Below are 14,200 nucleotides of genomic sequence, written 5' to 3'. Positions count from 1 at the left end.
TTCTTCCAATTTTATCCTGTAATTTTATAAAAATTCTTGGCTAGAACATAAATTCTATTCTTTATCATGAATAACTTTTAGCACATTGTCAAATTCCCAACAAATATGCATTAACTGACATCAAGTTTGGTTTTATACTTTTTAATTCAGGTATAGCATACATTTATTGTGTATGGTATACTAATCTTTTAATAGGAAAGTTTTATTTTTTTCTCATATATATACATCCATAAAACCACTACCTAGATCAAGTTATGGAAATCCCCAGCACTCCAGAAAGTTTCCTCAGGGCCCTTCAGAGTCAGTATCTGCCTAGATATACACACTATTCTGACTTTTATCATATTGAATAATTTTGCTTATGTTGAAGTTTATAAAATTGACATCACATACTACATATTTTTGTGATTTGCTACTTTTGTTTATTAATGTATCTGAAAATGTTGTGAAGATTTGTGAAATTCTTTATGTTGTATATTATTCCATTGTATGAATAAACCACAATTTATTTATCCATTCAAAATAAATAAATAAATAAATCAGTGCAGAGACAATCCACATACAGCCATTTCTTCTTTCTATCCTTGGTATAAGTCAAGGGTATACAATAAATGTGCAAGTAAGGGTTCCCTTGAGTGACGGGGCAGGGGGAAGACAGGGCTGGGACCAAACTGATGAAGCAGGCCCAGGTTTGTCACTTGAGATCATGATACCAGCACAGAACTCAGAATGCGTGGGATGGATGGATGAGAAACATCAGCTAAGACTTACCTTCTTGGACCACCTGCTCCTTATCTGTGATCTCCACCATTCTGCCTCCGCTATGAACGCAACACACACACACACACACACACACACACACGCACACACAGTACTGTCCAAATGCTAATGTGCAACTTGCTGGACAATACCCACCCCCCTTCTTTCTTGTCTCCTGATCAGGTCCTTAACCTGTCGTCTATCTTTTGTCCTTCTTGACCTGACAAGGTCATGGGTCATGTCAGGGATTATGTCATGGATCAGCCCTGCTATCAGGTTCTTTCCTCAGCTCTGACACTGTAGGCCTGCTGGGGGAACCCTCCACACCTTGGCTGACCTCCCTTCTTCCTATACCTGCTCTCGAACTACATGCAGTGATGACTTAGTCACTGCCTAATGGTGAACTGCACCATCTTTTTGTGAGTCCTTGCAATCCACTGCTTGGAAAAGTGCCTGGCATGTAATAGGTAATCCATACACGGATGGATGAGTGGGCAGGTGGGTGGAGGAAAGGAGGGATTAATCTAATTGGAGAAACAAGCAGGATAGGCTACAAGGGCCAGTCTGAGCCTCCCTCTGGAATCCAGGGCCATAGGGCATTTGAGCCATGGAGAATTGAGAAATAAGGCTTCCACAGAGAGCAAACTTTTAAATTAGGAGACTAGGATCTGGAGCACAGGAGAGACTAGAGGCCCACCCCCTCCCTCCCAGGAGCCTGGCTTTCTCAAAGAAAGACTGAGTCACCAATGGTCAACAGCCACACTGTCTGCCTAGCCCTAGACAGACTGACGCTCAGGGGCTCAAACCAGATGCCAAGAGGAAGAGGATGTTTCTACCCTCACTCAGCTTCCCTTGCCTCTAGAACAGCCAAATTCACTGGCAGGCTTAACTTCATTGAAGTTGGGAGGAAAGGTTTTAAAACAGACTCTAGTGCTGCTGTAGGGTCACCCCGACATAGCAATCAGTGTTCCATATTTAAGTCATTCATGGGGGATGTAGGTTGGGGCCCCAATGCAACCAAACTCCATTCTCTTCCATCTGCTCCCGCAATGCCCTCTCTGCCTCACTGTTGTTCTTGTTACCCCGTCCTGGACCTTAAAAGCCTCACCATTCCTGGGTGACTAAGGACAGGAAGAACCGGATTAATGGAACAGGGCAATGCAGAAAAAGAGCTCCCAACCCCCAACTGCAATTTCCGTTGCCTTTGTCATAGGAGCAGTCCCCGAAGAAAGGTAGACTTCACATCAGATTTAGAAACCGAGAGGTCTGGCCTTCCCACGGAGGGCTTTCTCCTGGCTAAAAACTCAGGCCCATCTCCTGAGCCTTTCCCCTGGTCGGCCAGCAGGTGGCACCACCATCAGGGATTTCAAAACCAAAACTATATTAAACTGGAAACTGATTTGGTTTTTTTTTTTTTCGGTTTTGTTTATGCAAATAGTTCATTCCCTACAACATTCCTCCGGGAATGGTCCCCTCCTTCCCCTCCACAGTCATTCCCTCCGCCTTCCCTCCCCTGCATGACCGCTCTCTCCCTCAACACGGAGTGGATGAAGACACTGTCAGCAGAGTCCAGGATCCAAAAACAGGCCTTGAGAAATGTGAGTAAGGCTGATGGGGACCCAGGAGGGAGGGAGAAGCCAGAGGAGAGAATCCTGGGCATGGAAGGCAACCTGCTCCCAAATTCATTCAGGAAGATAGGAACACCCCCTCCCTCTCCATACACCTTACCTATCCCCTTACACACAAGCGTGCACATGTCAGTACATCCCCCCCATCCCTCCTCCTGAGGACAAAAGGAGGTCTTAGACCCATGAGATGATGGCCATGTTCCCTTCTCCCACCCAGCTCCTAGCAGGGGAGCAGCAAGAGGAGAGGATCCACTGTGCCCAGGAGGAGAATGCTCTGTGCATGACTCCGTATTCCATAGGCTGTTTCTTCCAGAGGTCTCTGCTGAGCCTTTGGGAGCCCTATCAAAGAGCCATGACTGGTAACCCTCAGCCTCAATTAACTGGTCCCAAGCCAGCCCTATTCCGGGAAGAGGAGGGGAGTGGTGGGAGAGGGCAGGGGAGGATGGGGAGACAGGCAGAGGGAGTATGATGACCTCTAGACTGGACATTGCCCTGAGGGGAGGAACACCCAATGCAGCGGCTGCAAAGACCAGCCTCTCCCCTTCACCCACCCCCACCTAGAAAATCTCTATAAGGTGTAAAATGGCCAGAGAGGAAAATGCTGAGCGGTATGACCATCCCAACCCCTACCCCAGTCGCTGCCCAAATGTAGGGGTGCTACCCCTCTCCAGCACTAGACACCCACTTTCTTTTTGGCAGGTGGCTCTTTTATCTCCTGGTGCCGATCCTGTTCTGCAATATGGGGGGCTCCATCCCCCTTTCACAGAAGCTCTTTGGGGAAGTGACTTCTCCTCTGTACCCCAAGCCTTACCCCAACAACCTTGACAAAACCACTGTGATTACAGTGCCCACAGGATTCAGGGTGAAGCTTGTCTTCTGGCAGTTTGACCTGGAGCCTTCCGAAGGCTGTTTGTATGACTATGTCAAGGTAGGGGATCCGGTTGGGAGGGCAGAGGGAGGCCTGGGTATCTCTGGAAACTGAGGACTTGTGCTCTAACCACCTTGGATAGCATCCCCACCCCCCACCATGGACACAGCCCCAGCCCTGCAAGAGCTGATGGCCCAGTGGAGTTCTGAGAGTCAGGTGACACCATGGATGGAATATCCACTGGGTTTAGAGGACCTCAGTGAGCACGGAAGGGAGAAACACAGAGGAAGGAATCACAGGCCCCACTTCCAGGAAATTCTGTCTTAAGGAGTCAGAAAAACCATCCTTATCTGCTGACTTGCTGAGAGTCTTTGGAAACAGCTGTGCCTCAGTTTCCCTGTTTCCATGTAGAATATCACATGGCTGCCTTCCTAAACAGGAACGTGGGGAACAGAAATGTGTATGGTGGTAGCTCAATCATAACCCTCAGCAAGGTCAGTGGGCTGTCTCCTCGCCTCTGTAATGAGCAAGTGTACCTTCCCAGTCTCAACTTTCTATATGAATAAAAATGAGGTTCCTGATTCAGGATTCAAGTAAAGCCTACACACAAGCAGTGAATACCACTCCCAGGAGACCCCCTGGAGGTTATGAGAGAATAGCATGAAAATGATAGTTTCCCAGGCCAGAGGACTAGAGAAGTTTGCAGGGCTGCGGGGAGGGGTCTTGGTGGCAGGGATAGCGAGGGATAGAGTGGGGGCAGGATGTCTTCCATTTCTGAGGGGTTAAGGAACCTGTGAAGAAAGAGATAAGGGAAGCTAGGTGATGTTGGCCCAGGCAGAGGCTGGAGAGGCTCACCCTCAGCTGAGTGTGTCAGAAGGCATGGCTGGACGTGAATGGTTTGCATAAGGTGAGGTGAAGTAGCTGGATAGAAAATAAAGCAGACCACTCCGGGCCCCAGGAATGAAGGGATGCTAATGGCTGTGTAGAGACAACCAGGATTCCAGGGGAAGATGAGCATGGGAGGTGGCGGAAATGAAGAACGGTCTGACACATGCTGGGCGACATAGAACAAGGGAAAGGGCGATGTACCAGGCACAGGGTAACGTGCAAGGAGTTAGCCACTGAAGACTCAGCTGAAAAGATGAGTCACCAGGGGAACAACAACAACAAAACGATCACTGGGGGTAGTTTACAATAGCCAGAGCCCCACGGGAGAAAGCAGGCGGAAGCTGGTCCAGCAGTGGGGCACCGCTCGCTTTCTGGGACAAGAGGAGGCCTCTGCTGACCTTCCGCATGGGACGTGTCTCCTCAACAGCTCTTCTTCCCACCCCTTGTCCTTTCTCCACCAGATCTCTGCTGACAAAAAAACTCTGGGGAGGTTCTGTGGGCAGCTGGGTTCTCCACTGGGCAACCCCCCAGAAGCAAGGGAATTCGTGTCTCAAGGGAACAAGATGCAGCTGACCTTCCACACAGACTTCTCCAACGAGGAGAATGGCACCATTATGTTCCACAAGGGCTTCCTGGCCTACTACCAGGCTGTGGGTGAGTGGCCCCCAGGTGCCTTGTTGCCTGGCCTGAGGGTGTTCAATGGGGACCAGAGAAGGGGAATCTTGAATCCACTGAAACAGGAAGCCTATCCTTCCTTCTTTTCCCTCTGAAGAGAGCTTTTACCAGGAGAAGCCTGCCAACCTGGATTCTGTCACCATTGAGCAGTTCCCAGAAAGCATGATAGAGGCCTGAAGTTGGGGCGCCTGGGGGGCCCAGTCAGTTAAGTGTCTGACCCTTGGTTTCAGCTCAGGTCATGATCTCAGGGTTGTGAGATCGAGCCCCGTGTCAGGCTCTGCACTGGGCGGGAAGCCTACATAAGATTCACTCTCTCCCTCCCCCTCTGCTGTCCCCAACCCCCCACTCAAAAAAAAAAAAAAAAAAAGAGGGCAAGGGGAGGCCTGGAGTTTCAGGTGGCCAGGAGATGATTTTATCTCTAGACCTCTGGTGACTGACCTCTCTGACAGAAGAGCCATTACAGAAGTCCCCAGCAGACAAGGATTTAACTCTTCCTTCTGGAATGTCTTCCAGACCTCGATGAATGTGCTTCCCAGCTCAACTCAGTTGAGGAGAATCTCCAGCCCCAATGCCAGCACCTGTGTCATAACTATGTGGGCGGCTACTTCTGTACCTGCCGTCCAGGCTATGAACTTCAGAAGGATGGGCATTCCTGCCAGGGTGAGGTCGGGGCACTGTGGGGGGGAGGCAGGGACTGAGCGATGGCTTGTGGGGCGAGCCAGAGAGTCCCTGGTGACCCCCGGCTGGCTCTGCTCTCATAGCTGAGTGCAGCAATGAGCTGTTCACAGAGCCATCGGGCTACGTCTCCAGCCTGGAGTACCCCCAACCCTACCCTCCTGACCTGCGCTGCAACTACAGCATCCGGGTGGAGCGTGGCCTCACCCTCCACCTCAAGTTCCTGGAGCCTTTCGAAATCGATGACCACCAGCAAGTACACTGCCCCTATGACCAGCTACAGGTATAGCCACTCTCCTCCCTTAGAGACCTCCTTCCTCTCCCTCCCCTCCCCTCTTCCCTACTTCCCACTAGATCCTCTGGCCAGCTGGGACAGGAATAACCAGCATCACACAGGAGCTAGGCAAGTTCCCACACAACTACAAGTAGGTCCTGGGGATCCCTTTTCTCCTCCGGCTGAAAACATATGCAAAAAGCAGAGTTCCCACCACCACCACCATCCTGGTCCAGGGGAAAATGTCTGAATTGGAGAGATGGCCCTTTCCTCTTGCCCACCAGATCTATGCCAATGGGAGGAACATCGGCGAGTTCTGTGGGAAGAAAAGACCCACTGACTTTGACACTAGCAGCAATGCCGTGGATCTGCTGTTCTTCACAGATGAGTCGGGTGACAGCCGAGGCTGGAAGCTGCATTATGTCACTGAAGGTAAGGTTGCCTGGGGGGGCCTCTCTCACTGGTCAGCATCAGGGCACAATCAGATGGGTAGAAAGGACAGTGGCTCTGAAATAAACATGGTCTGGTCTCCCCAACAGTCATCAAGTGCCCCCAGCCCAAGACCTTAGACAAGTTCACCATCATCCAGGACCTACAGCCCCAATACCAGTTCCGTGACTACTTCATTGCCACCTGCCAACAAGGCTATCAGCTTGTGGAGGTAAGAACCCAAAGAAGAAAGGTGGCCCAGCCATCCAGGTGCATAGGTCCATATCAGATTTAGGCCCAGGGCTGGCTGGATTCACACCTTTGATTTGGAAGATTACTTGATTTACCTGCTCTCAAACTTGACTAGACGTTGAAAACACTTCAAATTTTAAAAGCACTGATGTCTGGGTCTCCTGCAAGAGATTGATCCCATTGGTCCAGAGTGTAGCTAGGATGAATTAAAGCTACCCAAGTGATTCCAATGTGCAGCCAAGCTCATGAACTACTGGCCTAGTGTAATAACTGTAGGATTTAGGAACTGAAAAAGTAGGGTGGAGTGCAAGGAGTGACTCACTCAACATCACAGTGATTTTGTGCAGCAGGGACTAGAACCAAATTTCCTACCGCTTGCCCCAGGGTTTTTTCATTCACAATGGTGCTCACCCTGGACCCACCACACTGCCCTCAGCTTTGCAGGCTCAGGAATGAACATGGTATTATTGGTTAATCTCACAAAAACTGGTAAACTAAAATGCTCTTCTAAAAAACATACAATTGGAGTGACCCCTGGGGAGGGACACAGGAATGGACATCCTATCTTTGTTCAATAGATCCACTTGGAAGACCTAATTAGAATCTGAGAGAAGACCTTTGGTATGTCCTTAAGTAGTAGTTCATTCATTCAACAAATGTTTTAAGCACTAACTGAGTGTGAGGCAGTGTCCTAGGAGCAGGAGGTCAATAAAAAGAAACACACATATTCACCACAGCCTTCATGCACGGCATTGGCATGTTGCATCAAGCTGAGCTAGCCAAGATGAGTTGCTCTTTACTCCTGGATGTTCCTAGCTATACCATGAGGACTGGATGTCTTGGGCCCAGAACACTGGACACTCACACACTCTTTGCTTATGTTATAACCCTTGCTTTGATACGCTACCACAACCCTTACCTTGGCATTTGTCACTTACATCATAGAATTTAAAGTAAGTCATACAGCTTCTCTCATTATTTGCATCACCAAACATCCTAGTTCTTATACAGGTGCTTATGCAGTCGTTTCCAGGGCTGACTTTCTGGGATGGTTTTTGGCCTTAATGAGGCTCATTCATATTGTCCAGTTACTTTTTGCCGCAGAGGATGCCATTTTCTTGCTTTGTCCCCGCTAACTACTCAACTACAATAGCACTTAGCACACATTGGCACCTCAAACACCCTGGAAAGTGGTTGGGCCCTTGCCCTTCAGAACAGTGTGGTCTGGGAGAGATGAGGTGATGCAGGCCTAGATCAATAGGCACTCTAGAGGGAGAAAAATATGGTTCTCCTTCAGAGCACAGTCTTCTGTTCCAATGCAGGAAACATACAACCAGGGTTGCTTTTTTTTTTTTTTTAATTTAAAATTGTGAGGTTCAAGGGCACCTGGCTGGCTCATTCAGTAGAGCATGTGACTCCAGATCTCAGGGTCGTGAATTCAAGCCCCCCATTGGGTGTGGAGCCTACTTATAAAATAAAATAAATAAAATAAAACAAAATAAAATAAAATAGTGGGGTTCAAAGGGACTGCAGTGGAAACAGCAAGAGTCTAGAGAGAGGATTATCAGGTCTGACAATTAGCCCTTGCTCTGACTTTCTGCTGTGTGACTCAGTGCTCCCATTTGCACCTCTGGTCTGAGAAAAACAAAGGAGTCACATCCAAGGGGATGCTGAGGTCTGAGAGCCTGAGAGATATCCTTGCATTCCCTGCTGCTCCAGTGTGGGAAAGGCAGGAAGGCAACCTCAGTGCCTCCTCATGCTAATGGCACCTCTACATCTGTCTACCTCTTCTCATACAGGGAAACCAGGTGCTGCTCTCCTTCACAGCTGTATGTCAAGATGATGGCACTTGGCATCGTGCCATGCCCAGGTGCAGGAGTAAGTCACAACTCAGCAGGTGTCTGCCCCTGGGGAGCTCCCAGCCCTTAGCCATGGGGACCTAGGCTATGAAAGGAAGAGGGGGTCTAGACTAAGCAAACAACCTCCCCCTTACTTCTCCTTTGAAGCCCATCCATCACAAGTGCCCCCCACTGACCGAATTTTCAAGGTTCTCAGCCTGTTTTGTGGACAGAAAACTCAGGTTCTTCCCACTGAAGTTCCAGTACCATCACTCTCAGTTCTCATATGGCCCTGTGTTCTCTCCAAGTCAAGGACTGCGGGCCACCACGAAGCCTGACAAATGGGGCCTTCAATTACACCACCACAAAGGGGGTGAACACCTACCAGGCCCGTATCCAGTACTACTGCCAGGAGCCTTATTACAAGATGCATACCAGAGGTGGCATCAGTGAGATCCAGCGAGGTAGGAACCCGTGCAAATGGCAGCCTCCTTCCTTCCATCTTTTCAGGACATCTTCTGAGAGTTTTCCAACGTAATTCTTAGGAGATGTATATTGAGGTATCGTCCCAGGACACTGGCTTTAGGGGCCTAAGTATAGTGCCAAGAGGCATCTAACAGTGTTGAAGGAGGCACCTGAACTGATACAAAGAAAGTCTTAAATCCTATAAACAGTCTACTCTCTCTTACCATCACCATGACCATTACTATTGCCACCCCCACAAGCATTTTCATCATCCCCATCTCCACAACCACCACCACCACCACCATCATTACTACCCCCCACCTTCACCACCACCAACATGACAATCCCACTCCACCACCATCCTCACCTCTACCTCTACCACCACTATCATTACGACCCCAACCTCCACTACCACCATCACTACCATCATTACCACCACCCCTCCCATCACCATCACCTCCACCATCATCACCAACAACAACACTATTATCACCACCACCACCACCTCCATCATCACCACCATCAGTACCATCATCACCATCACCCCCACCTCTACCACCACCACCACCATCATCACCATCATCACCACCACCTCCAAACACCTCTACCATCACCACCATCATCACCACCACCACCACAACCACACTACAACTGTACCCATGGGACTTCCCCCAAAATTCTCCCCACATACCCACTCCCTTGCTACTATGTTGTGATTTTTTGCATTTAGGTTTTACTAAATGACTCTGAAACTCATCTTCAAAACTTTTCTTTAAAATGAAAGAAATCACATGCTTTGTAGGGCTACAACATCCAAAAGAAAAAAGAAAAAATATTACATATAGATTATATGGTATTATTTCCTCATCCAAAAAATGAGAATAATAATGAATCCCTGAAAGTGTCACTGTGATGCTTAAATTAGATAATGTAGATAAAATGCTTAGCAACAAGCATGGCATACTGTCAACAATCAGAAGATGTAGCTACCATTATCATCTACTACCCCACTACTAAGATGCAATCACTGATAAGATTTTCATATGTTCCTTCCCGTTTTTATGTCTATTTTCACAAATAGGGATCACATCAAACATGGAGTTAAGTGTTCTGATTTTTTCACTGAATATTAAAACAAAAACATATGTTGGGAGCCTCTAAACGCTTTTAATATTCCATCATTACGTATTTGAACCTTTCCCTTTGATCCTTGTTGGTGTTAGTTCCGAATCTCTCCTGTGCCTGTCCTGCACATTCAATGTTCATTAGCCTCCTAGACCTAGTTTCCCTGTCCACCACCTCCTAGCCTGATCATAGCCCCCTCTTCCCACAGGGGCCTATACCTGCACCGCCCAGGGCATTTGGAAGAATGAATGGGAAGGAGAGAAGATTCCTCGGTGCTTGCCAGGTGAGTGGAAGTCCTTGAGGGCCACCCCAATGCCTTTTGCAGCCCTCCAGGGCCTCAGAAAAAGCACGCACAGAGGATGGAGACAAAGTAAATGGAGAGACAATCCAGATTCAGGTCAAAAATAGATAAAAGGAATATGGGGAAGAGGAAAGGTGATATCCCAGGAAAAAAGCAGAGAGGAACCCAGAGAATCAGATTCAGTCTTGACAGTCCTGCTTTTTCACTGAGGAGACAGGGAATCAGGGATTTTTAAAAAGCAAGAAAATTCCCAGGAAGAAATAAATAAGAACCAGGAGAAGAGGCTGACAAAAGGCCAAAGACAGTGGTGTGGGAATGGGAGGAGAAAGAGGAAAGAGCCCAGAGCCAAAAGAAGGGCTGTAGGGGGAACTGACTGACCACAAAAAAGGAAGAGGGCAGGCCAGGCCTGACTTGTCCTCGCCTTCTGTCTCTCCTTTCCAGTGTGTGGGAAACCCGTCAACCCTGTGGAACAGAAGCAGCGCATCATTGGAGGGCAAAAGGCCAAGCTGGGCAACTTCCCCTGGCAAGCCTTCACCAACATCTATGGGCGAGGGGGTGGAGCCCTGCTGGGAGACCGCTGGATCCTCACAGCTGCCCACACCCTCTACCCCAAGGAACATGATGCACAAAGCAATGCCACTGTGGATGTGTTCCTGGGCCACGTAAGCGTGGAAGAGATCACAAAACTAGCAAACCATCCTGTCCGCAGGGTCAGCATTCACCCGGACTACCGCCAGGATGAGTCCCACAATTTTGAGGGGGACATTGCCCTCTTGGAGCTAGAAAATAGTGTCACCCTGGGACCCAACCTCCTTCCCATCTGCCTCCCTGACAACGAGACCTTCTATGATAGGGGCCTCATGGGCTATGTCAGTGGCTTTGGGATAATGGAAGAGAGGCTTTCTTATGACCTCAAGTTTATCCGTCTGCCCGTAGCTAAACGAGAGGCATGTGAGAGCTGGCTCAGGAAAAATAAAAGGAAGGATGTGTTTTCTCAAAACATGTTCTGTGCTGGGGACCCATCTCTAAAGCAGGATGCCTGTCAGGGGGATAGCGGAGGGGTCTTTGCAGTGAAGGATGAGAACAGTGATCGCTGGGTGGCCACAGGCATTGTATCCTGGGGCATCGGGTGCAGCAGGGGCTATGGCTTCTACACCAAATTACTCAACTATGTGGACTGGATCAAGAAGGAGATGGAGGGGGAGGGCTGAACCCAGAATTCGCTAGATCAGAATCCAGAGAGCAGTGCATTAAAAAAAATTATCTGATAACCACTAAGAATCCTTATTAAAATCACTGATGCAGAAAGACACCGTGTGAAATAAATGCTCTTTTCTATAACCTCATTCCCATTCTTTGCCTAAAACAACACAAAGGTCATCTTTCTTCCCTTCAAGGATTATAGAAGATACACTCCACATTCTCTACTTATCATTGTCCTCTTCCATCTTTATACCATTGGATAATTGAAACTCTTTCCAAATAAAATTTTATGAGAAATTCCAGTGTGCAAAATGAGTTAAAAGTAGTTATCAATATAAAAATATTTAGTAACATATTTAAAATACATAGGAAAGCAGGGGCACCTGGGTGGCTCAGTCAGTTAAGCACCTGCTTCTTGATCTCAGCTCACGTCTTCACTTCAGGGCTGTGAGTTCAAGCCCTGTGTTGGGCTCCATGTTGGGTATGGAGCCTACTTAAAAAAAAAAAAAATTCTTAGGAAAGCAATAAGAACAAAAAAATTCATGCACACATTTGCAGTTAGGGTTTTATGTAACATTTTATTTATAATTTTGTTTTGATTGTATGATGAAGAAAATCCTGATTTTCCCACATATGTAGTTGCAAATATAAGGGTTTTTTTTAAAGCTTATATTCCAATCTCTAAATATTTTTCTCTATTTTTTAAAGATTTAAATTTTTTAAAAGATTTTATTTATTTATTCATGAGAGACAGAGAGAGAGAGAGAGAGAGAGAGAGAGAGAGAGAGAGAAATAGAGAGAGGCAGAGATGCAGGCAGAGGGAGAAGCAGGCTCCATGCAGGGAGCCTGATGTGGGACTAGATCCTGGGTCTGCAGGATCAGGCCCTGGACTGAAAGCGGCGCTAAACCACTGAGCCACCCGGGCTGCCTTAAAGATTTCATTTTTAAAAAAAGATTTTATTTATTTATGAGAGACACAGAGACACAGGCAGAGGGAGAAGCAGGCTCCATGCAGGGAGCCCGATGTGGGACTCAAGCGCAGGTCTCCAGGATCACACCCTGGGCTGAAGGCGGCGCTAAACCGCTGAGCCACCCAGGCTGCCCAAAGATTTCATATTTAAATAATTTCTATACCCAATGTGGGGTTTGAACTCACAACTCTGAGATCAAGAGTCACAAGCTCCCCTGACTGAACCAGTCAGGTGCCCCTCTAAATATTTCATAAAAGAGGAGTGGTATGAAACTTTTGTTTCCAAGTTGAAAGATTAACAATATTTTCAAACAACCTGTATTACCTAAGACACATTTAAGGGTCAGAGAAGGACCTGAAAGCATTGTAAGTATTTATAATAGCATAGTAAGTATTTATAATAGAATATTATCATAATGTTATTGCATAACTGACTCTTCTGTACTTGTTTGAACAACTTTACATGAACTGACATACACAGGTCTGAACTTTAAAAGGTCAATGCAGAGGCACCTGGTGGCTCAGTTGGTTGGTTGACTGTCTGACTCTTGATTTAGGCTCAGGTCATTGTGATCTCAGGGCCTTGTGATCAAGCCCCATATAGGGCTCTGCACTCAGCATGGAGTCCACTTGAGATTCTCTCCCTCCCTCTCCTTCTGCCCCTCCCTTTGTTCACACTCTCTCTCTAAACAAATAAAATATTTTTAAAATAATAAATAAATAAAGACCAGTGCAGAATTAAAGCCTTCCTAAGTAAGTAATGAGAATTTCTTTTTCTTTTTTAAAGATTTTGTTTATTTATTCATGAGAGACAGAGAAAGGCAGAGATATAGACAGAGGAAGAAGCAGACTCCCCGCAGGGAGCTGGATGTGGGACTCAATCCCAGGACCCCAGGATCATGACCTGAGCCAAAGGCAGACGCTTAACCAGGTACCCCAGTAATGAGAATTCTTAAGCCCAAATCCGAGTCCACGATGCCTTATCTGACATCCTCAGGGCCAAGTGCTTTTCAATATTCAAGATCTTACAAATTTCAGAAACATAACATACTGTCTATTATGTAATGTCCCCAGCAGGTCTAGGGCAGCACTCTAGGGCAATAAAACAGAGGAATAATCCCTCCAAAAAGCATTTGAATATTCACAGTATATGAGATAGATAAAGACTCTAAACAGCTACCCATCAGGTCAGGTTTTGCCACTAAATAACTTTTGGTGCCAAAACACTTTTAGGTTTTAGGAGCACTTTAAATGTCTGTGTTACAGACTTCAGGACTTGCATAGACAGAAATAACAGGAAAATGTCTTCTTGTATAGTCTACACAAAAGCATCCACAAGTTACAGATAATGTGTGCAGAGCACATGCTGATGTAGTAATTTAGTATTTTTCAGAATTCCAGGATTCCAATGGAGATGGGAGAGGAGTGAGTAGAGGAGCCAGAAGTGGTGAGAACAAAAACTGAAACCAAAATGAAAATATCGAACTATATTATTTCTAAGGTTCCTGTAAATTTAAGAATCTCAGTCCTTTGTCCTTATTGTAATCATAAATGTGATCCCAGGAGAGCCCAGTGACAGCTCTGATCCTCCCGGTTCCCATGCCCCTCCTCCAAAGTCTTATGTGGCTTATCCTTTAAATACTCAGGAGTAAAATACATAAGGTTGAAACCAATGTCCTATGAATAGAGATCAAAAAAGAAAATACAAATTAAGGTTAAGCTTTGGGGTGTAAGCTAACTCAATGAAAGGAAAATACTTAAATTAAGACACCATCTTTTTAGCTGTAAGATTGGCAATGATAATATATTATGTTGGTGAAGATGTAGAGAAAGCATCACGCATGCATTAC

At 46.8% G+C, this 14,200-nt stretch overlaps 1 protein-coding gene across 1 annotated transcript; it reads left to right on the top strand.

Moving 5' to 3' along the window:
* Nucleotides 1-2,199: 2,199 nt before the first annotated feature.
* On the top strand, nt 2,200-11,485 carry C1R (complement C1r). Its single transcript, XM_041736823.1, has 11 exons — nt 2,200-2,357; nt 3,087-3,315; nt 4,605-4,797; nt 5,332-5,478; nt 5,580-5,776; nt 6,052-6,199; nt 6,307-6,428; nt 8,248-8,326; nt 8,595-8,750; nt 10,085-10,159; nt 10,619-11,485. Coding segments are annotated over exons 1-11 (2,118 nt in total). The 5' UTR covers nt 2,200-2,355; the 3' UTR covers nt 11,389-11,485.
* Nucleotides 11,486-14,200: the final 2,715 nt, after the last annotated feature.

This window comes from Vulpes lagopus, chromosome 21 (genome assembly GCF_018345385.1).
Source record: "Vulpes lagopus strain Blue_001 chromosome 21, ASM1834538v1, whole genome shotgun sequence".
In the NCBI taxonomy this organism is placed as follows: Eukaryota; Metazoa; Chordata; class Mammalia; order Carnivora; family Canidae; genus Vulpes; species Vulpes lagopus.
Note: the sequence above shows the minus strand (reverse complement) of the source record. Positions and strands in the feature narration are given on the sequence as shown.